Below are 23,840 nucleotides of genomic sequence, written 5' to 3'. Positions count from 1 at the left end.
CAATGTATTTGGCGACCTCTGATGGTGAGCACATATTTTTTTCATCTATGAGATTCCTGGTGATCTAAGTAGGAAATGTGTTCCTTGAGAGCAAATCTATACTGGAAGCCAGGGGGACTTATGACTCAAGACTACTTTATCCCCTTTCCAGAGCCCAGATCATGTGATAGGTACTCTGAGATAGGCATACTAATTAATGTCAGCTCTGCCATTCTAATATGTCCACTGTTGTTGGTTCAGCTTATATTCTGTCAACAATGTAATTGTTTTACAAAAAAGGACCCTTTGGAATAGATGGCTGGCCATTCAGCCAGAAGCCAAGTCATAATTATCTGTAAATGTCTGTTTACAGAGCTTCCTCCTGGCAGAAGTTGTAATTTATTTACTGTTGCTTCTTCAGCACCTACAAAGTGTTCACTAAATAGTAAATGAATGAATGACAACTGGATTTTGTCATTTTCAAACCCAACTATTCATTATGAAGTCCCAACAGCTATTCACCAAAGTCTCAAGTAAAATATGCTGGAAAAACAGCAACTGCTAAGAAATCATAAAAATAAGACCAGGGTATAATATAGTAAAAAATAGCACTAGATTGGGAAACTAGAGGTTTTAGTTCTGGTTTCAGTGAGAAGTTTTTTGGAAACTAGGTTTCTTCATTTGTAAAATGATTTTTACTAAACAATTTCTGTTAGCTCTAAAATTCTTGGCTAGATTCGTTCTTTATATGAACACCGAACTCTCAAACTTCCATAATCCAACCATCTCTTGAATTTACAAATTCAACTAAAATAAAAAACCAAAACAAGATCCAAAATAGCAGTTTTACTTACCTTGTAATTCTAGACCTCTATTTCAGCCATTACTGATCACAACCTTAATTTCTACAGAACATACAATTATTACCACACACAACATAAAATAATTAAATATAAACTTTGTTGTTTGACTTATAAGTAACAAAAAAACTGACTGACTTGCAGAATTGCTAGGATGTTGAATAGATGCTTTCTATGCTAGCAACCCTCACCCCTGGACCACTTTTAAAACAGCAAGGTATTAGCAAATTATTTCAAGGCGTGAAGTTGATAAGGAGTACAAGAGGTGCCCAGGTATCACAGATAAAATAAAGAGAACTAGGGGCTTCCCTGGTGGCTCAGTGGTTGAGAATCTGCCTGCCAATGCAGGGGACACGGGTTCGAGCCCTGGTCTGGGAAGATCCCACATGCCACGGAGCAACTAGGCCCGTGAGCCACAACTAACTGAGCCTGCGCATCTGGGGCCTGTGCTCCGCAACAAGAGAGGCCGCGATAGTGAGAGGCCCGCGCACTGCGATGAAGAGTGGCCCCCGCTTGCCGCAACTAGAGAAAGCCCTCGCACAGAAGTGAAGACCCAACACAGCCAAAAAAATAAATAAATAAATTAATTAATTTAAAAAAAAATAAATAAAGAGAACTAGGGAATTTCCTGGCGGTCCAATGGTTAGGACTCTGCGCTCTCACTGCCGAGGGCCCAGGTTTAGTCCTTGGTTGGGGAACTGACATCCCACAAGCTGTGCAGAGTGGCAAAAAAACAAAACAAAACAAAACAAAACAAAACCAGAACCAATCAGCATAATCTTGTGCCTCACTCAAGAATATCTTTTCTTTATCAGTATCTTATTTCTGGGACACCATCAGAATAATGTGCTATATATCTTGCAGGTTCTTAATAAATATTTGCCAACTGACTGAATGGAAGACCAAATACTGGGTCAACTCAAGGAGGAGGCAGTCAATACTTAATCAAAAAAATCTTGGAGCTCAGAAATTAGATGGAGAGAGATTTTTATCTCTAAAAACTTGCTACTCTGTATCTCCTAAAATAATCCCCATTTATAAAACTTATCTTTTTTATTTGCCTATAACAAATGTTTTCCCTAGTGTGTCACTTGTCCTTAATTTTATGGTGTCTTCTATAATGCAGAAGTTTAATTCTGATGTACTTAAATTTATAAATACTTTTCTTTATTATCTGTTCTTGGTGTCTTAAAAGCTTTCTAAACTAACCCTTATAGTCATGAAAACATTCATATTTTCTTCTAACATTTTAACGTTTTGTTTTATACATCAAGGTAATTCATTTGGGATATATTTTTGTGTACTGTGTTGGGAAACATTTAATTTTATTTTTTCCACACAGGAAGTCCATGTCCCAGAATCACTTATTGAAGAGTTCATCTCCCCCCCAATGAACTGTAATGCAAATGCTACCATTTACAGAGGTCCCATATATGTATGAGTCCATTTGTGGGCTCTCTGTTTTGCTCCTTAAATCTGTTTGTCTACCCTTGTATTAATACCATATTCTTTTAATTACTATAGCCAAATAATAATTCTTGATATTTCATAGGTTAAGTCCTACTTGGCTTTTTATCAACAGTCTTGACTACTCCTAAGACACTGACTCCTCTATACGAATTTTAGAATCAGTATAACAAACTTCTTAAAATGTCCTACTGGGAACTTGATTAAAGTGTACTGTATTTACATGCTGACTTTTGTCTTTTTGAAACAGTTTATAATTTTCTTCATAAAGGTCTCAACACACTTTTGTTCTAGGTACCTATAAGCTTTTGTTGTTACTGCTAATAATATCCCTTTTTTAAATTATATTTTAATTGGCTATTTCTGATATACTGAGATGCTATTGATTCCTATATATTGACTTGTATCCAGCAACCTGGCTGAATCCTCATTAGTCTGTAAATTCTCTTGGATTTCCTATGAATATGATCGCAAAGTCTCCATATTATCTTTTTACCCTATGATTCCCCTGAAAACATTTTATAGTTCTTCAACAACTATAAATCAGAATTTGCAAATTAAACAAAAATACAGTAAATACCATTCATATTCACATTGATTTAAAGTGATAAATATTTTGTTGAAACCAAGTACAAGTTGCAATGTAAACATGATACTGAATATATACACTGAATTTAATACATTGTTTTTAATTTATCAAGCCTATAATACTATTATCATTCAATTATTTCACCATTTTTCTCCATTTGAACTACTATGAACTTTTTTTTTTAGTGTATGTCGAAATTATTAGTGCCTTCAACTGATACAAACCATTATTTATATATTAAAGCCATCTTTAACCTTTCCTCATTAGCCTTTGATAAAGTAATATTATCTTATGTCAAAATACAAACACATGATAACACAGTCACTGAAAATGAGTCACAGAACTGTTAATAAGGTAATCATACGGATGACACTGAATATGCTTAGACAATCCACAGACCCTTTAAACTATATCCATGGACCCACCTAGGAATACCTAGGCCTGTACTTAAGAAACACAGCTTTACAGCTCTCCATGGTATTTCCATCCATGCATCAAGCTAACCAACCACCTATGAAGTGACAAGCATTGTGCTGGGAGCAGAATGTCTGGGAAATAGAAACTGGTGACAAAAAGCATGTGTATCAATTACAAGGCAGTGCGCTAGGTGCTATGACAGAAGTAGAGACAGGTATAATGGTAGCAAAGAAGAATTGTTTAATCCAGACTAGGAAGTAGAAGTCAGGAAGGGAAAATTTCTTGAGGATATTAAATGTATAAGGAAGGTGAAAGGATAGAGCAAACAAAACTCTACAGAGTTTATACCTAATCGGGAATACTGTATTGCTCTACGGTTGATTATACAATTTGTTCTACTAGGCTGCCAATTTGATTTTCAAAAGGAATCAACTTCTTAAATTCATTTACTTAATACTGTAGTTTGAAAATTGTTTAGTCCAAATAAATCTTATATTATGGAAAAGTTGCATATAATATATAATTACATATGATATATATTATAAACAAATGATTAAAAAGTGAACAGCCATGTAATCACAACCCAGGTCAAGAAATAAAACATCGCTAGCTCCCCAGAGGACCTGAGTGGCCCCTGCAAGATCACAATTCCTTCCATCTACCTGGGATGGTAGGCTTTTGTGATAATTGTTTCCTTACTTTTCTTTGTTTTAACATATAGGTAGGTATAAACAATAGTTCATTTTTTGCCAAATTTGAACTTTATATAAATGGATTCATACTATATATACATAAATATTCCTTTGTACTTTCAATCAATATTTTGTGAGATTTGTCTATGTCATTGCATATAACTGAAATTCATTAATTTTCCTTGCTGTCTGGTATTCCAGTATGCCACAATTCATTCACTTTACTGTAGAAAAAAATGTTTCCACATTTTTTTTTATTAGGGTTTTCACTTTATTAATTTATTTTCTGGCTGTGCTGAGCGGCTTGTGAGATCTTAGTTCTCCAACCAGGGATCGAACCTGGTCCCCCTAAAGTGGAAGCACAGAGTCCTAACCAATGGACCACCAGGGAATTCCCCAAATTTTTATTACCATAGACAATGTTGCTATAAAAATGCCCTTCCACTGATCTTGCTGCACACGTGCAAAAGTTTCTCAGGGGTAAAAGCCTAGGGGTGCAATCGCAAGATCTGTACATAAACTTTTAAAAATTAGGTTGTTTTATACCAATCAACCCTCAAAGCAACAGTAATATAAGAGTTTCCACTGTGCCACAATCTTGCTAATGTTCGTACTGGTGGACTTTAAGATTTATGCCTTATCTGGTATGTATGTGTGCTAGTTATTAATTTACTGCCTCTCAGCTCTAACATGCCCTTCCCTTGCGGTACCGGAGCCAGACTCTGCAAACTCTTTTTCCCCTTGGTTCAGTGTTGGACTCTGACAACAGAGAGCCCTAGAGTGACACTGAGAGGCGAGAAGAGGCAGTACTGATTCTTCTTTTCGTGTTCTATTTTCAAGTGGATCAGCTTAGAGGCATCCTGGGTGCGTTCTACCATAGCTTTTGTAGTTCAGTGGTGAGTGCTCTCCAGCCTGTTTCTCAACCACTAGTGACAGGCAGCATGTTCTTACAGCAATCCACTCTTTCCTCAGGTCTGAATCTTAGCTTGGGGTGGGGTGGGGTGAGTCCTTATTTACTTTTCCCTCAGGTTCAGAGGTAGTAGCTGCTTTCAGCAGATACTATTCCATAACACCTTAGAGTCAGTTTATTCTTTCTAGTAGTTAGCTACCTTTTACCTACGTAACGATTCTTCATATTAAATTTTCCCTGTTTAAATTACTGATATGTGATTTATCTCTCCTGATTGGGACTTAACTTATATGATATGTAATGATATATCTCAGCAGTTCTAGGGCTATATGACATGATATCAGAACAGACCGAATGCAAAAAGCAGGTAAGAAAATATAGCTGTCTGATATTAAGCCACACATTAAAGAGATCTGGCAAGAATGCAAAACACCACCACTCTTCTCACTAAAATTTTAAGTGTTGGTTATTAACGTTTATTGTTTTAAAAATTATTGATAAATATTTAAATAATTTCTGGTTTGATTTCTAATATAAGTGACAGGTAAAACTAAAATCTTCAAATTTTTTGTCTTTCTCTTATTATTTTGTAATTCTTTATATATTCTGGATATGAACCTTTTGTTGACTGCATAAAAATATTTTCTCCCACTTGGTGGCTTGTCTTTTCACTCTTTTTTTAATTTATTTTTGGCTGCATTGGGTCTTCGTTGCTGCGTGCAGGCTTTCTCTAGTTGTGGCGAGTGGGGGCTACTCTTCGTTGCAGTGCGTGGGCTTCTCATTGCAGTGGCTTCTCTTGTTGCGGAGCATGGGCTCTAGGTGCCTGGGCTTCAGTAGTTGTGTCACATTGGCTTAACTGCTCCACGGCACGTGGGATCTTCCCAGACCAGGGCTTGAACCTGTGTCCCCTGCATTGGCAGGCGGATTCTTAACCACTGCGTCACCAGGGAAGCCCCTTGTCTTTTCACTCTTTATAGTGTCTTTCAATTAAATGGAAGGGTCTTCATTTTAATGTAGCTGTATTTATTAATCTTATGAGGTAAGGTCATGAAAAATTCTCCTACATTGTCTTCAAAAGATTTGTAGTTCTTTCATGTTTAAGTATTTAATATGCAATTGATTTTTGTGTATGATGTGAGTGGGATCTAATTTTTTCTATATAGCCAATTTGTCCCAGCAATATTTATGAAAAAGTTCTTCCTTTTCTACTACCTAATAGTTTCATACAGAGACCAAGTATATACACTGGTCTGTTTCTAGACTTTGTATTATGTTCTACCGGTTTCTTTGGCTATCTCTGGGCAAATATCACACTGCTTTATTTATCATAGCTTTATAATCAGTCTTGAAATCTGGTAGAGCCAGTCTTCCCACCTTGTTGCTCTTCAAGAGTTTCTAGGCTTTCCCTTTGTGGGGGAAGGGGAGGAGGGAGCTCTCTGCACTTCCATACAAAATTCAAAATCAATTAATAAAATAGGGGGGAAAAACACTACTGAGATCCTAATTAAGACTGCTTTGGATTTATAAATCAATTTGGGAAGAAATGACAGTAAACATTGAGTCTTCCCTATCCACAAATTATTTCTTTAGGTTTTCTATACTGTTTCTCAATTATGTTTTATAATTTTTTCAATAGAGACTTTATACATCTTTTGTTAAGATTTATTTCTAGATACAGTTGATTCTCATTAATTGCATATTCTGTATTTGAAAATTCACCCACTGGCTAAAATTTATTTGTAACTCCAAAATTTAGTCATCAGATGTGTTTTGTTTGGCTAGCAATAAATTTTTTAGAATGTGATTTAGCTTCACACATTTAAAAATTGGGAGGCTTCATATAAGAATCTAGATTTTGACCTAGCTTAAAAAATGAGAAAGTCTTTGGAAGGTCTGACAGCATAGGTCAACAGTCTTCTTTATGGCCATAGGCTAGGGCTGAGTAGTTGTTGCCCCTTTTAGATGGGTTTTTCCTTATAGTCCACCCACTTCACTCACCTGGGTTAACTGTCTAGAACTTCTAAACATTTGCCCCTCAATTAAAGGGATTTAAATGATAGCCTTAAATTAAGAGAAATGAATTCACAAAAGGGTAGAAATGAGTCTAAAGTATAACCGTGAACAGAAATTTAAAAGGGGGATGGGATGGGGTTGTTAATGGAATACTAAAGCTCATATCCTAATATCCTCTCATTTATCATATACTTTATAATTAATTTCTTTATAAGTGAGAATATATTCTGTTTCACTGATATAATCTTCTACTCCTGATTCTATTATTGTTTTAAAATATATACAGATAATTGACAGGGGAACTCTGACTTTGATGTTCTTATAAACAATTATCTTGGATATATATCCTTCCACATCAAACCCTACTGAGATTCTGACTGGGATTACACAATGAATTTATAGATTACATATTGGGAGAGAATCATATTTTTAGCAATACCAAATCTTTCCCTTCAAAAGTATGTATCTATCTCTTCATTTATCCAGGTCTTCTGATAAAATTTTCTCTATAAAAGCCTTACATACTTCTTCTTATATTTATTTTTGGGTGGGGTTTCCTTTATTTGGGGGGGGAAGGCAGTACTTTTTGTTGCAAAAGGAATCTTTTTTTCCTAATTACATTTTTAATAGGTTACTGCTAGCATATATAGGAAATCTACTGCCTTTCTATGTTGAACTTGAATCTGGCTATTTAACTGAACTCTCTTATTAGTTGATTCTATGTAGGCCAGGGGTCAGCAAACTACAAACCTCAGGCCAAATCTGGCCAGCTGCCTGTTTTGTAAATAAAGTTTTAGAAACACAGCCAAACCCATTTGCTTATGGCTGCTTTTATGCTAGAATGGCAGAGTTGAGTAGTGGCAACAGAGATCCTATGGCCTGCAAAGCCTAAAATACTATCTGGTCTTTTATAGAAAGAAAGATATAAAGATATAGAAATCTATATCTATAGATATAGATTCTATCTCTTCTAAATGCCTTCTTCTTCTTATTTATTTATTTATTTAGAAATGAATGGAATCTCAACATAATGGTGAATAGTAATGATGATAGAGGGCATTGCTGTCCTGAAATGCTTTTATTGTTTCACCATTAAGTCTGATTTTATCATAGGTTTCTCAAGATATCCTTCATTGAGTTAAAAACATTTTCGGAGTTTAAAATTTTAAAGGACTGTACTTTATTCTGAGATTATGCCATTCCTACGTTTTTCTGTGAAATATTAATACAAAGTAGTTGTTTTTAAAAATATCTTTACATAGTAAAATAAAAGGTGACAACCCTATATTAATCCATGAACAAGGTCATGAAATCTAAGCCTAGGATACATTAGGTTAAGTTTTTAAGACTATAATGATATTTACAGCAGAAACTCTAAGTAGTGGAGATCATGTAGCACACTGCTTTTCTTACTCAAAATTATACTGGATTTATATATGTAAAGAAACAGCACAGACTAGTGGTCAGGTGGCAAAGAACATAAGCTTTGGGGTCTAGACAGGCTTGGGTAGGAATTCTGCCAAATGCCAGCCCCCCCGCCCCCTAACCCGGTAGCTGTGAGAGCTTAGGCAAGTTACTTAATGTCTCTAAGCCAGTTTCCTCCTCCTTAAAATGGGGGTAATAGTAGTAGCCACTTTAAATGTTGTTCTCAGGTTTAAACAACCTGAAGTACACAAAGCACTTTGTATAATAATAATAATATCTGGGCTTCCCTGGTGGCGCAGTGGTTGAGAATCTGCCTGCCAATGCAGGGGACACGGGTTCGTGCCCTGGTCTGGGAAGATCCCACATGCCGCGGAGCAACTAGGCCCGTGAGCCACAACTACTGAGCCTGCGCGTCTGGAGCCTGTGCTCCGCAACAAGAGAGGCCGCGATAGTGAGAGGCCCGCGCACCGCGATGAAGAGTGGCCCCCACTTGCCACAACTAGAGAGAGCCCTCGCACAGAAACGAAGACCCAACACAGCCATAAATAAATAAATAAATAAATAAATAAATAAAATTTAAAAAAAAAAATAATAATAATAATAATATCTGGTCAATTATGACTGCTCAATAAATGTAGGTGCTATTACTGTTATTATTTTATGTACTTCTGACGTGCATAAATCTTTATTACTTAGTATATAAAAATAAGACCACATTTTAATCTTTTGTAATACCAAAGTAGACATCTTAAGTTTACAATCCAAAGGAAGGAACAAGGATCATTCCATTCTAACTGGGTTAATACTAACAAATGGATCAATAATATACCATAGTCATATATTCAAATATATATTATGCTAATAAGTACATAATTTGAGGAAATATTTAGCTATTTTGATTTTTCCATATAATTGTTTATCCTCCAATTGTGTGTAGATGTGCGTGTTTCTCACACCAGGCAAACAGCTTACAAATATGGATGAAACACAAGGAAAGCACTACTAATACAGGGCAAAAATAAGATCAAATATAAGTGTTCCAGCACTTTGGGAAATGCTGGATACAACTTTGCAAATGGAGTAAATCAATATGGAATTAAGAATTAATATTTTCATTTCTCCCTAATTACACAGATTTCATGAAGGGGGCAAGATTTCAGAAAGACTCTGAAAGAAAAATGGAAATGTGTAAAAAACACAAAAACAGAAAAAGCAGTTAGAAAGAAGTACAGCCAGAGAGTATGACCAGGAGATACACTCTCCTGGTCAAGTTAGGAGAGAAGAGGCGGAGCATAAATAACAGACAAGTTTTCAAAAAGGGAGGAAAGAGTCTTTAAAAGAAAAGTGTATTACCAGGAAAGTTACAATGAACAATTTGGACAAAATATCCTTGGATCTTCAAGCATGTGCAACTAACTATTACAGTTCTTACTAACGGGAAACTAAAATTCTAAATTTTCTAAGCTTAGATCCCAAAGAGGAGTAAGAATTTACTTACTTCACTAGAGCAGCTGCTTCAGGAAGTACATCAGCAAACGATTCACGGAATATGATTGCGTTTTTCCTTTTACAGTTCTGTATGACATCATTGGCAAGGTAAAAGAGATTCAAACGGTGGGGATAGGCAGCTGGAGATGACAAAAGACAATAAATAAGACCAAATGAGTCAATTTATACTTAGTGCAACTTATTCCAAATACAGTGTTCTCAAACTGTATAACTGCTACTACAAGGACGGATGATGAATAAACAGACAAATGAGCTAATGGATCAAGTTACTGAACCTAATGCCTAAAAACCTTGACTGCTTCAGGTTATGTTTCTGTTCAAGGTATTGCTTTAGTAAATTTCTACTTCACTTTGTATGTATTTGGCACTAAAAAATCCATTAACTCTGGAGAAGCTCAAATAAAACAAAACTGTTCTCCCAAACATTTGGGAAGATAAAAAATTGAGTTGAAGTAGTTCAATTTGTTGCAAAAACACCAGGGTTAGTGGAAGGAGAATGGGTTTTAGAATCCAATCAGAATGTGACCTTAAGGCAAGCAAATTGCTTAACCTCCTCTACATTATTATTGCAGACAGACTCTTTTCATCAACCAGTCCAGATACACCTAAGTCCTCCCATCTACTGGAAGAGAGGCTCTGCTGCCACTTTCATCACTAGGCGAATCTCCTGGGAAATAAGTAATTTGAGCCCATAAACCCACCCACGTCAACCTTTTTTAAGGTCCAGGACAGGGCCCAATCAATTTACTATCTGGAACCTTGAGCAAAGCCACCCTAAGTTTTATTATTATCCTGAAAATTTTTACTGTCCATACGGATGATTCATCATGTTTTCTAGTCTCGACCTCAAATGCAGCGACCTCCAAGAACCACTTCTTTCTACATTTTAAAATCACCCTTTCTGACCACAACCGCCCACTCCATTATATTTGTCCTTCAATTTCATCAAGATTTCAGTTCTTTATTTTCTCTAACTCACATATAGTCTCTTCCAGTACTCAATTCTTTCTCTCAAGATTGCAGAGTCTTTCTGATCCATTATCGAAACCACTCATATCAAAACCTTCCTTTGCTTTTCATCCTCCCTACAATTTAGGCTTTCTATCACATGTATTCAACAAAATCCTAAATCTGGATCAATCTAACTGAATGCCTTTACTGCACCTTTGTTTCTGCCTCTGGGTTCTGCTGAAGAAAAATCATACCACCAGAAGTACTGAAACAATGTAAATTCAGTCCCTTCCTTCAGTGGGCCCTCCTCCCACATGTCTTTAATCAGCATCCTCTCTCATCTGCTGTAAGAGCTATTTCAAACTTTTACCACTCTTGTCAAGCGCCCTCTCTTACCACATTCTTTCTCACTCTCAGGAGATAAGCTTAATATGCTATTTCACAGAGAAGCAGAAATCATTAGATGGGAATTATGTTCTCTCAAAAAATGTACCCAGGGACTTCCCTGGTGGCGCAGTGGTTAAGAATCCGCCTGCCAATGCAGGGGACATGGGTTCGATCCCTGGTCCAGGAAGATCCCACATGCTGCGGAGCAACTAAGCCTGTATGCCACAACTACTGAGCCCGCGTGCCACAACTACTGAAGCCTGCGTGCCTAGAGCCCATGCTCCGCAACGAGAAGCCACCGCAATGAGAGACCTGCGCACTGCAACGAAGAGTAGCCCCCACTCGCCGCAACTAGAGAAAGCCCGCGCACAGCAACGAAGACCCAAAGCAGCCAAAATTAAATAAATAAATAAATTTATTTTTTTAAAAAATGTACCCGTATGTAAGTAAACCCATCCAGATCAATTTACCTGAGTCAGTTAAGATCTTTCAGATAGGGATCTGAAAGAGTGTTATTATACGCACTGTCTCTAATTTCTAGTAACTCCATAATTATAGGAGCTACCTTTTTTCTGTACTTAAAAAATATGCAATCTACTATGTGAGGAGTCTTATATAAATTATGCTATCTCATTTATGTTGCCATCACTTCACTCAAACAGCAATTGCTAATATTACCAATAACCTCCAATTTATTAAACCCAAAGGAGATTTTTCTTTAATATATTTATTTTATTTATTTATTTTTGGCTGTGTTGGGTCTTCGTTGCTGTGTGTGGGCTTTCTCCAGTTGCGGCGAGCGGGGGCTTCTCTTTGTTGCGGTGCACAGGCTTCTCATTGCAGTGGCTTCTCTTGTTGGGAAGCACGGGCTCTTGGAGCGTGGGCTCAGTAGTTGTGGCCTGCAGGCTCTAGAGCACAGGCTCAGTAGTTAGTGGCACACAGGCTTAGTTGCTCCGTGGCACCTTCCCGGACCAGGGCTCGAACCTGTGTCCCCTACATTGGCAGGCGGATTCTTAACCACTGCACCACTAGGGAAGCCCCAAAAGGAGATTTTTCTAAATGCTATTTCTACAAAGAACTATCATTTCCACCAGGCTTTGGCACACAGAATAATGTGCTATAGTAATCCCTTTTTGTTTCTGTTATAATCATTCTCTTAGTTCTCCTCTGACGTCTCTAGCTCTTCCTCCATATATATACACAGGTGGACATGATAGGTAGGCAGCTCTGCCTGTGATCATCCTCCTTTATTTATTTCTTTTTAAAAAATATTTATTTATTTATTTATTTATTTATTTGCAGGTCGCAGGCTCCTTAGTTGTGGCATGCAGGTTTCTTAGTTGCGGTACATGGGCTTAGTTGTGGCATGCTAACTCTCAGTTGCAGCATGCGTGTGGGATCTAGTTCCCTGACTAGGGATCAAACCCAGGCCCCCTGCACTGGGAGTGTGGAGTCTTATCCACCGCGCCACCAGTGAAGTCCCCATCCTCCTTTAAATGTTGATGCTCCCCAGGGTTCTCCCCTGAGCACTCTTCTCGATTCACCCGTAGCATAGAGTTGTAAGATTTCAGGTTCAAAATCAGATAGTCTGTTCTATTCCTTGCTTTGTCACTTATTAGCTTTAGGGTCTTATACATTACCTAACTTCTATATATTACTTTTTTTTCCTTTGCAAAATGACAAACTCATGGGTTGTTATAAGAATTAAATAAAACAATGTATGCAAAGCATTTAGGACTGTGCTTAGCCAACAGAAAATGGAATGCTATCAGCATAATTATCCACATTTAACTACTACCACCTAAGTACCAATGACTCCCATATCCATAGATTTCATGCTTGGATTTCCCTTTACCAGTCAATGCACACATCTACTTCAAAGTCTCAGAGATACCCTGAACTTGATTTTTCAATATTTTATTAATAATCTTCCTCCTCTTCCATCTGTTACTGCTCTTATATTTAGCTAGAATTTCAGCAGTCTTTTTTGGCTCTTCTTCCTCCCTACCTGACCCTCAACCCCCTTTTGATAAACCTCCAAGTCCAGCCAATTTTGTCTCCAATAATATTTTTCAAATTTATCCCCTCTTCTCCTTCTCTTCCTACCATTGCTCTTTGTTGGGTCATCACTTTTGACCCGGACTACTACTGAAATAGCCTCCTAACTGGTTATCCTGCCTTGGACTTGGTCTTCTCAAATTTATTCTCTACATTGTTGCTGAATTCATCTTCTAATATGTAAACAGTATCCAACTATTTCTCAGATCAAATCTGTCAATGATTTCCAACTGCTTACTAGAAAATGCCCAAACACCTTAGTCTTCATTTACATTCTGGATCTTACCTTCTCTTCCAGTCTCATCTCTTCCCCCTTCAAATTCAAAATTCCACCTTTAATGAATTACTCAGTTCCCAGAAACACACCTCTCTCTCTCCCTCTCTCTCTCTCACAGAACTTCCCTTTTCTACGATAACCCATCCTAAATAATCTTCAGTGTTTTCTACTCACCCACAGGAAAAAGTCAAAAATTTTAAATTTAATTCATGTCAGATTCTGACCCCTCTCTACCTCGACCTCCCAAAACAAATCACCCCAAACTTTTTTTTTTTTGGCCGTGCCACGTGGCTTGCAGGCTCTTAGTTCCCCCACCAGGGACTGAACCCAGGCCCTTGGCAGTGAAAGCTTGGAGTCCTAACCAGGAAATTCCCGCCCTACACTATTACTGGAGAGATTAAGAGACTCAAGGTACAGAGCAATCTGATGTAACTAATTTGTGTTTCTGAAATGGATATAGGTTTGGACTAGTCAGCTGTAAATGACATTTCTGGATCAACTCAAGAAATGTGAATATGGTCTGGGATCAGATAAAATGAAAATTTACGGAAATGGAAATAAATCATCAACTGGGTGGAAAAAACAGTAATTATAAAATGATCTCATGTTAGAAAAAAAATCTGTGAAAGAGATCAGAAAGAATCAGGAATTAAGTTTTAACAGTATTGATCTCTATTTTTTTCACCTTTGTTTGCCTGTATTATAATTTTCTGTAATACATATTTGCTGCTTCCATTATTGATTAAGGAAATATAATCGTTTTTGTCCAAAAAGTTTAACTGATTGTCTTAAACTAATTTGTATTTCAGCCTGGACCTGTTCTTTGAACTGCAGACTCAAATATCCAACTTCCTACCCAACATCTCTCTTGGATGTTTAATACACAGCTCAGACTCAACATGTGATATTCTGATCTCTTCCTCTTAATCCTCTCCTCCTATAGTCTTCTCCATCCCAGTAAATGGCATTTCTTCTGTGGTGGCTTTTTTCAGCCAAAAATCGGGTCATCCTTGACTCCCCTCTTTCACACTCCATATCCAAACTCACAATGCAGATCTCAGTAATGCTACCTTTGAAATATATACAGATTTAGGAAGTTACAAATGCGGAAAGAAGGAGGTTAGAATAAACCCCGTGGTGCTGGACTGTAACTGGAAGTCTTGGTATGAATTCACAGTTATATATAGAAAACATATACTTATTCAAGTGATAAAAGTTAATGTCACTATTAATGGGGCAGATTGACATTATGTTCCTCCAAATACATATAATGCTTTAAGAACACAGCACCACTTCTGTGGTATTCCTGCCCAAAACTGCACAACCTGAATCTAAAAAACAAAAACAAAAACAAAAAAACAGACAAACACAAATTTATGGATTATTTTACAAATTACTGGTCTATAGTCTTCAAAAATTTCAGGGTCATGAAAGATAAGGAAAGACTAAAGAACTGTTTCAGACTGAAGAAAACTAAAGAGATATGACAATTAACTCTAACAAATGACCCTGGACTTTTAAAGACCATTATTGGGATAACTGGCAAAATTCAATTAAGGTCTATGGATTCGATGGTAGTACTGTATCAGTTTTCATTTCCTGATTTTGGTGGTTGTACAGATGTTACATAACAACTGTTGCAATGTACTGAACTGTGTCTCCCCAAAATCCATATGTTGAAGTCCTAACCCCCGATGTTACTGTATGTGGAGATAAGGTCTATAAGGAGGTAATTAAGGTTACATGAGGACATAATGGTGGGGCCTTGGTAAGACGACACAAGTGTCCTTATAAGAGACATCAGAGGAACTCTCCCTCCCTCCAAACCCTCCTCCACCACGTGAGGACACAGTAAGAAGGTGGCCATCTACAAGCCAGGAAGAGAACTTTCACCAGAAACTGAACCCTGTCAGACTTTGATGTTAGCCTTTCCACCCTCTAGAACTGTGAGAAAGTAAATTTCTGCTGTTTAAGCCACACAGTTTGTGGTATTTTGTTATGGCAGCCCAAGCTTATTAATACAACTATATAAGGAAATTAACTGTTTTTAAGGACACTGAAGTATTAAACAGGGCATCATGTCTGCAACATACTCTCAAATAGCTCTGAAGAAAAGTGTGTGTGTGTGTGTGTGTATGTGTATATGAAGAGAGCAATAAGAGATTAAAGTAAATATGGTAAAACGTTAATTACTGGGGAATCTGGTGAAAGGCACACAGAGGTATTTGTAATATACTGCAGCTTTAAATTTGAAATTATTTAAAAATAACAAATTTTTAAAAATACATAGACTCCAACTACTACTTACCATTGCCTCCTGGTTTAAGTCATATCATCTTTTGCTTGAATTATTGAATTAGCCTCTTAACTGGTCTCCCTGCTTCTACCTTTGCCCCACTTCAGTCTAGATCCTTTCAAAATATAAATCTGATCATATTATTTTGTTGCTTTAAATCCCTCCAATAATGGCTCTCGTCCTTACTCAGAGTAAAGATCAAAGTCCTTACTATGGCCTGCAAGTCCTAAACAATCTGACTTTGCATTATCTCTCTGATCCCCAGTCCTGGTAACCATTCATTCCATTCCAGCCACTCTGGCCACCTTGCGACTGCAAGACCTACAACACACCTGGCATACTCTTGCTTCAGGGTCCTTTGAGCTCCCTGCTCCCTCTGCTTGGAACATTCTTTTCCCATATAATCTCATGGTTTACTCTCTCACTGCCTTTAAATCTTTGCCCAAATGTCATTTTCTCAGTGACTTTCTGTATTTCCCTGACCAGGAAAACTGCAACATCAAACCACCAACACTCCTATCACCCCTTGTTTTTTTCCCCCAATATACTATAATTTACTTACTTTATCTTTTGCCTGTCTCCCCCGCTGAGGACAAGGATTTTTGTCAGTTTTGTTTAGTGTTGAATTCTCAGCACCTAGGACCATGCCTAACACATAGTAGGCTTTCAGTAACTATTTCTTGAATAAATAAATTAGAAAAAAAGAGAAGGAAAATACAAAGAAAAGAAAAAGTACTCATGAAAATGAGTACTATAGTCTTCTATTCAGTTTGGTTAATAATCCCATTAAGGTAGCTGGCTTCTGAGTACCTATACAGAGTAGATAGGGACTAGATTTCATCTAAGATACCGTTAGGTTCTGTAATTAGTGCACGATTTTAAGAATTAATCTTTTGTCTTAGGTACTGATTTTAGAACCCGAGTCCCGAGTAAATGACTTGAATGTACACTGAAAGAGCCACATCTAAGCAAAAAAATTCAAAATGGTCTCTCAACATTTGTAAAGTATCAACTCAGAAGTTCTTTGGCTAATTTGCCACTAGGAACATCTGTTAAATATCATTATATATAATTATCTAGAAATCTACTAAATCCAAACATTCCCTAACTCTAAACAGAAAACTACTCAGTGTTATCAATGATCTGTAAAGAGCCAAAAGAAAATCAGAATCTAAATATCCACCAGTAGTAGAGTTGACAATCATTAATCAAATATGAAGACCATACAGAAAATAGAAAAATGGTTTACATATTGAAAGTGAAGAAAACAAAAAATATATCTCAACCTTGCCTCTTGCTTCCCCTTACTTTCTACATTTAAGTCCTGTTAATCCTACCATCTTATTACTGCGTATTTCTGAATTTAAGATAAGATTGTTGGGCTTCCCTGGTGACGCAGTGGTTAAGAACCTGTTTGCCAATGCAGGGCTCACGGGTTCGAGCCCTGATCTGGGAAAATCCCACATGCCATGGAGCAACTAAGCCCGTGCGCCTCAAGTACTGAGCCTGCAAGCCACAACTACTGAGCCCATGTGCTGCCACTACTGAAGCCCGCACGGCCTAGAGCCCGTGCTCCGCAACAAGAGAAGTCACCGCAATGAGAAGCCTGTGCACCGCAACGAAGAGTAGCCCCCGCTCACCACAACTAGAGAAAGCCCGCGCGCAGCAACGAAGACCCAATGCAACCAAATATAACTAATTAATTAATTTAAAAAATAAAAATAAAAATCTTTACTTTAAAAAAAATGATAAGATTGTTTATAACATGCACATTTTATATACCACCAAGAAATTTTAAAAGTACTTCCAATTAGCTGAATGAAACCATCAACTGTAAAATATATACTGATTTCAAACATGTTAAAATGTGAAAAGATGATGTACATCCTAGAATTGATGAAGTACATTAATTTCTAGTTCATTTTTTCCCTCCCCATTTCTTTTGCCACTACCCTACTTTAGTTTCTCATCATTACTACAACAAACTTCTTAATAACTGATCTCTGTCTGTAGTTTCAATGCATTCTCCAGACTGCTGGGAATTAATCCCACCAGTATGCTTGTCCCTGTGTACAAAGATATTCTTGCAGCACTATTTCCAACAAAAGTCTGGAAAAATCCTAAAAGTTCTTAATAGGGGCTTCGCTAAATAAATTGTTACCTCCATCTAGCTGAAAAGTACGTAACTATTAAAAAACTTGTGTTTTTAATAGTTCATTTTATAGTTTATTTAGAACTAACTCCAAGATATAAAGCAAAAACAAGATATAGTGAGTCTACTTTGCTAGTATATGTGTACAGAAAGTACAAACGAGCATATACTTCATATTTATAGAGAATACCTCTGGGAAGAGATATAAGAAACTGCTAACAGTGATGCCTCTACAGAAGGAAACCAAGGGATCAAGAGAGACAGAGACAGTCATGACAGAGGAATTCATCTTCCATTGTACACTTTTTGGAATTTGACTTGGGCATGTATTTACTTATTCAAAATAATACATTAAAAATTAAAAAGAAAACACCCCTATGCCACTACATTTTATGTCCTTCCTCAATACTGCTAAAGCACCTTGTATATAGATACTGTACGTTTTCACTTGGAATTTAAAACATCCATTTATAAATGTTTCCTCATCAGACCATGAGTTCTTTCAGCACACTGGCTTGGTACCTCAATGCCAATCAACTATTTATCAGGTATACAATTACTATCTTCTATTGAATAAATGAATACTAACCAAAGCCTCCCTTCTAAAATCATCCCCATCCAGGCCTCATCTTCCCCCATGCTCCAAATTATCTGTTTCTCTCTCTTATCAATTATCCCCAAATGTTTTGGGGTCTCCTAGATAACACCAAGCAATAATCTAGGATGTGAAGGAGACTGAACCTTTTACTCCTGTCCCTTGTTAACCAAATCCATCTTCTGTTAAGTCTATATTACAGAATCTTAAACAACAACCCCCCACCATTGCTCTTTCATAACATTTACTCTTTCAAGCTTACCCTAATCTCACTAATATGAAAATGCTGGTGAAAAGAGAAATACCAAATAAATAATATAATCTGCCCCACCTCAGTGCTAAGGAGAGTCTTGTCTCAAATACATATAGCAGAATTCTCATTCCTTTCAGAGGATGGTATAGCAGAAAGAAAACAGAAATTGGACTCAGACATACATCAATTCAAATTTTACCTCAATAACTGAGTCATGACCTTGACTAAAATTATATGTCTCTGAGCCTTAATTTCCATACCTTAAAATGAATATAATAGCTTGAAAGACTTTGGAAGGAATAAATAATATATGTTAAATGTCTGTTTATAGTACCTACTAGAGAACAAGTCAAATACTTCACTAACAGCAATTGTTTTCTCCCAGTTTTCCTTCCCTGTAAGCTAGTATATATCAGGTGAGTATGAGGGGAAAATGCCATTTGATTAAACTAATCTAAATTAAGATATGTATGACAATAGTTTCTTTCTCTTTAACCCTGGCCTCCGAAAATGGGGAGAGAAAAGGCTATTTTATTCTTAGCTCCTCCAGTTCCAGGACTCCCTTGCTCTAGTCTGGCTCCTGATATCTAGGAGGCTTGTGAAACATCTAGGTTGCAAAAAAATCAGAAGCGGAATCACTTGGGAACCCTAGTCTTCAGAGAAGTCCGAGGGCTTCAACTCAACGTTTTCTTCTCAGCTGACCTCAGAATGCTTGGTCTTTCTATAGTAATACTAAATATAGAGATTTATATGAGTTGTTTAATTGCTTACACCTAATAACTATGCAGAGTAACTATGTACATATCATTTAATAAGCGAAATGTTTTAAGAAGTTGATTATAACCAAAACTCTGTTCAGGAACGATTCAAATGTTGGTTAATTACATAGCCAAGCTGTCCGTTCATGGATTAAAAAAAATGTTCACACTACTTCTTCCATCTAAAATGACATTACTCTTCTCCTTTTATTATTTGAATTCTCATCTCAAAACCCAAGTCAAAACCCTGGTCCTCAAAGACAGCTCTTGAAACCACTTCCATCTTTCTTAACTCTGAACTTACACTGCTCTTATATTTAACATCATGTACTGCTTCACACATTAGCTTTCCCTTGGCTTGATTGTAAATTCTTTGAAACAGAATTATATCATTTACTTCTTTTCCATCTTTCATAGTGCTGAATACAAACTAGCCTTTTATTATGTTTTTTTTTGTTTTTTAAATTTTATTTATTATTTATTTATTTTTGGCTGCGTCGGGTCTTTGTTGCTGTGCACGGGCTTTCTCTAGTTGAGGCGAGCGGGGGCTACTCTTCCTTGCGGTGTGCAGGCTTCTCATTGTGGTGGCTTCACTTGTTTCGAAGCATGGGCTCTAGGCAGGCGGGCTTCAGTAGTTGTGGCACACAGGCTCAGTAGTTGTGGCTCGAGGGCTCTAGAGCGCAGGCTCAGTAGTTGTGGTGCACGGACTTAGTTGCTCTGCGGCATGTGGGATCTTCCCGGACCAGGGCTCGAACCTGTGTCTCCTGCATTGGCAGGCGGATTCTTAACCACTGCGTCACCAGGGAAGCCCTTTTATTATGTTTTTATTGACCGACTGCCTACTTCCATAGTCTAACTTGAGGTCAAAAAAAGCAGATTATTCCTTTTCATCTTCAATGAGTATTAGCACAACTATTTATTATTTACATTAATGAAGGGAAATACTAGTGTGGCTAATCCCAACAAATTAATTCCCAAAACATTTCCACTGTACATTTAGAATATATCATATCAATTCTTTTAACAAATTTATCTTGGTAATTATGTACTTAAGTTTATATCACAATAATCTACCTTACTCTCCACACCTTATACTTCTCTAACAGAGAAGGAAGAGAGATGCCACAAAGATTAAGAAAGAGTAACTTGTGAGAAAACAATCAACTTTTTATAACCAGGGTGTCATATATTTCAACATCAATGTCCACCACCACCAAGAAAATATATGTGAAACCAAGAGTTATAAACTTATACATTTACCAAAAACTTAGAGGAATTACTTTCCATAACACTTTCATAATATAATGTCTGCCAATCAGCTGTCAGAGTCAGGTACTGTGCCCTTTTTTCTCCATCTATCTAATAAGTATAGAAAAATTTCCAAGAAGCAGTATAATATGGCCTGGTGCAGCGGTTCCCAAATTCTGGCCATAGCCTGTGATGAAATTTCCATTGGTTTGCAGAGAAATGAGAAAAATAAGGACATAGCAGCTTATTTTTCCTAAAGCAAAATGTATCCAAGTTAAAGAATGGTTCTCTATTATCTTCTTCCTATTTTTCTGGTAATTAAAATATCTTTATGAAATGATGGTAATGATTTTAATGTCAACTGGAAATATGAACAATCCTATTTCAGCACCTTTAGTTTTTTTATTTTCTTAAATTGATTGGCCCATGTCTAGAAGCTACTAGTCCAATAGATCTTCTCTGATCCTGACTCATTGTGAGCTACCAAAATAAATGAATGCTTAAACACTTCATTGCTTAGTTTGCTTTTTACTATCAATAATTAGACTTGTGTGTTAACTGTGCTGGGAAAATTTCTTTCTTGAGATTACATGGACCCATGATCTGTGGATCACAAAAATGCCAGAAGCAGCATTAGTGTATGAAGATGGTCTTTTATTTATCCCAAGAACTCAAGGATGGCTTTATCTTAGAAAATCTGTAAATATCATTCACTATATTTACAGAAAAATTCTTGACAAAATTCTGTGTCTGCTGAAGTAGATACTGTTAGCAAATAACACTTTCCGTTAGAAATAAAAAGGAACCACATAACGTGATAATGAAGTCTTAAATACAAAGAGTGAAGTACCATAGGGGTAAGACTATCATATATATCAGATCAGTTCTTCCACATTGATCAACACATTCAATAGAATTCCAGTCAAAATCCTAATAAAATACATTAAGGAATCTGACAAGCTGATTCTCCATTTTATATGTTAAGTGCAAAGGCCTAAGAATAAAAAGACACAAGGTAGAAGAATGTGACCTCCCAGATACCATGACGTCATATAACAGACTATGGAATTTGCGCAGGTATGGCCAAATTGACCATTAGAACCAAATGGAGGGCCCATAAACAGATCTGTGTTAACTGACATTTATGACAAGGGTAGCACTGCAGATCACTGGGAAAAAGGAGAATGCTATTCATTAAAGTAGATAGGACAATGGTGTTTCTACATAGAAAAAAAATGAAAATGAACTCTATCATGTCATATACAAAAATCAGTTCTGAATGGAATAAGGACAAATACAATAGGCTAACCAAAGGCTTCAGCAGAAAACACAGGAGAACATCTCTATGACCATAAGATAGGGAAAGAGTTCTTAAACCAAACACAGTGTGCCAACCATAATAAAAAGTGGGTTAACCACAATACATATATAAATCTAATATTATTAAAATTAAGAACCTCTCTTCATCAAAAAGACATCATAAAGAGAGTACAAAGACATACCTCTAACTGGGAGAAACTCCTTGTAACTTCTTATGTGGACAAAAGAAACAAATGGGCATTTCACAGAATAGGAATCTTGAATAGCCAATCAAAAAAGAACTTCATTAATAATCAGAAAAATCCAAATTAAGATCAGGAGACAGCATTTACCCGCCCCACAAACCTGGCAAAAAATTAAAGAGAGCTGACAGTACCAAGATTTGGCAAAGATGTGGAGAAACAGAAAGTCATTTTATTTATTGTGTTGGTGTTTTGCTTTTTAAAAAAAAAAAAATCAGGTTTATTATTGAGGTTTGATTTACATACACCAAAATTCACCCTTTTTAATGTACAGGTATATAAATTACGACAAATTTTGCGGTGTAACCCCCACAGTTCTATTACCCCCCAAATCCTTCCTGCCCATTCTTAGTGAACCCCTCTCCCTACCTCCACTCTCTAACCATATAGTTTTGTCCCTTCCAGAGAGTTATATAAATGAAATTATATAATACATAACCTTTGAGTCACTTGGCATAATACATTTGACATGTATCTATGTGTGTGTAGCAGTACTTCATTTCTTTTTTTAAGTCTTTTTTTTTTTTTTTTTGGCCATGCTGTGCAGCATTCAGGATCTTAGTTCCCAGACCAGGGATCGAACCCGTGCCCCCTGCAGTGGAAGCGCAGAGTCCTAACTACTGGACTGCCAGGGAATTCCCTTAAGTCATTTTTTTAAAAATTGTGGTAAAATATACAAAACATAACATTTCATTTCTTTTTATTCTAAGATAATATTCCATTTCAAGGATGTCCTAAAGTTTGTTTGTATCACAGTTTGTTTGTTGAAGGGTATTTGGGTTTTTTTGGTTTTGGTAATTATGAATAAAACCACTATAAACATCTCTTAATAGCATCTTTAAAACAGCAAAATTTCATAATTTTGATGAAGTCCAACTTATAAAAAAAATTTTTTTAATGGATTGTGTTGTTGGTGTCCTAAGAAATCTTTGCCTATCCCAAGATCACAGACTTTCTCATACATAAAGGTGAAATACTGAAAGCTGCAGGATGTTCACTTTCACCCTTTCTCTACAACTAGAGGTTCTAGCCAGTGCAGTAAGACAAGGGAAAGGAATAAAGGCATATAAATTGGGAGGAAGAAATTACAACTGTCTTTTGTTGCAGACATGATTTGTCTACATAGAAAAACCACAAAGAATCTACAAAATAGGTACAAGAACTAGTGAGTGAGTTTAGTAGAGTTGCAGAACACATGATAGATAGAAAAAAATTTTTTTTTACGTAGAACCATTTATAACAGCAAGAAAGACTTAGGTAGAATCTAGCAAAATAAGATATGCATGCAGAGAAAAAAATACAAAACACTGATGAAAGAAATCAAAGAAGACCTAAATAAGTGGAGAGATATACCATATTTATGGGTTGGAAGACTCAACATTGTTAGGATATCAATTCTCTCCCAAATTAATGTATAGATTCAATATAATCCTAATCAAAAT

General features: G+C 36.6%; 1 protein-coding gene across 11 annotated transcripts in view; it reads right to left on the bottom strand.

The window, feature by feature from the left end:
- RPRD2 (regulation of nuclear pre-mRNA domain containing 2) overlaps window positions 1–23,840 on the bottom strand; it is an 85,667-nt gene that overhangs the window by 38,227 nt on the left and 23,600 nt on the right. For all 11 annotated transcript variants that reach the window (XM_036855881.1, XM_036855871.1, XM_036855898.1 and 8 more), the window contains exon 2: window positions 9,851–9,980. In XM_036855881.1, coding sequence (XP_036711776.1) covers window positions 9,851–9,980 — 130 coding nt within the window. The remainder of the gene's footprint in view (window positions 1–9,850; window positions 9,981–23,840) is intronic.

Source organism: Balaenoptera musculus, chromosome 1, assembly GCF_009873245.2.
Source record: "Balaenoptera musculus isolate JJ_BM4_2016_0621 chromosome 1, mBalMus1.pri.v3, whole genome shotgun sequence".
Taxonomy (NCBI): Eukaryota; Metazoa; Chordata; class Mammalia; order Artiodactyla; family Balaenopteridae; genus Balaenoptera; species Balaenoptera musculus.
Note: the sequence above shows the minus strand (reverse complement) of the source record. Positions and strands in the feature narration are given on the sequence as shown.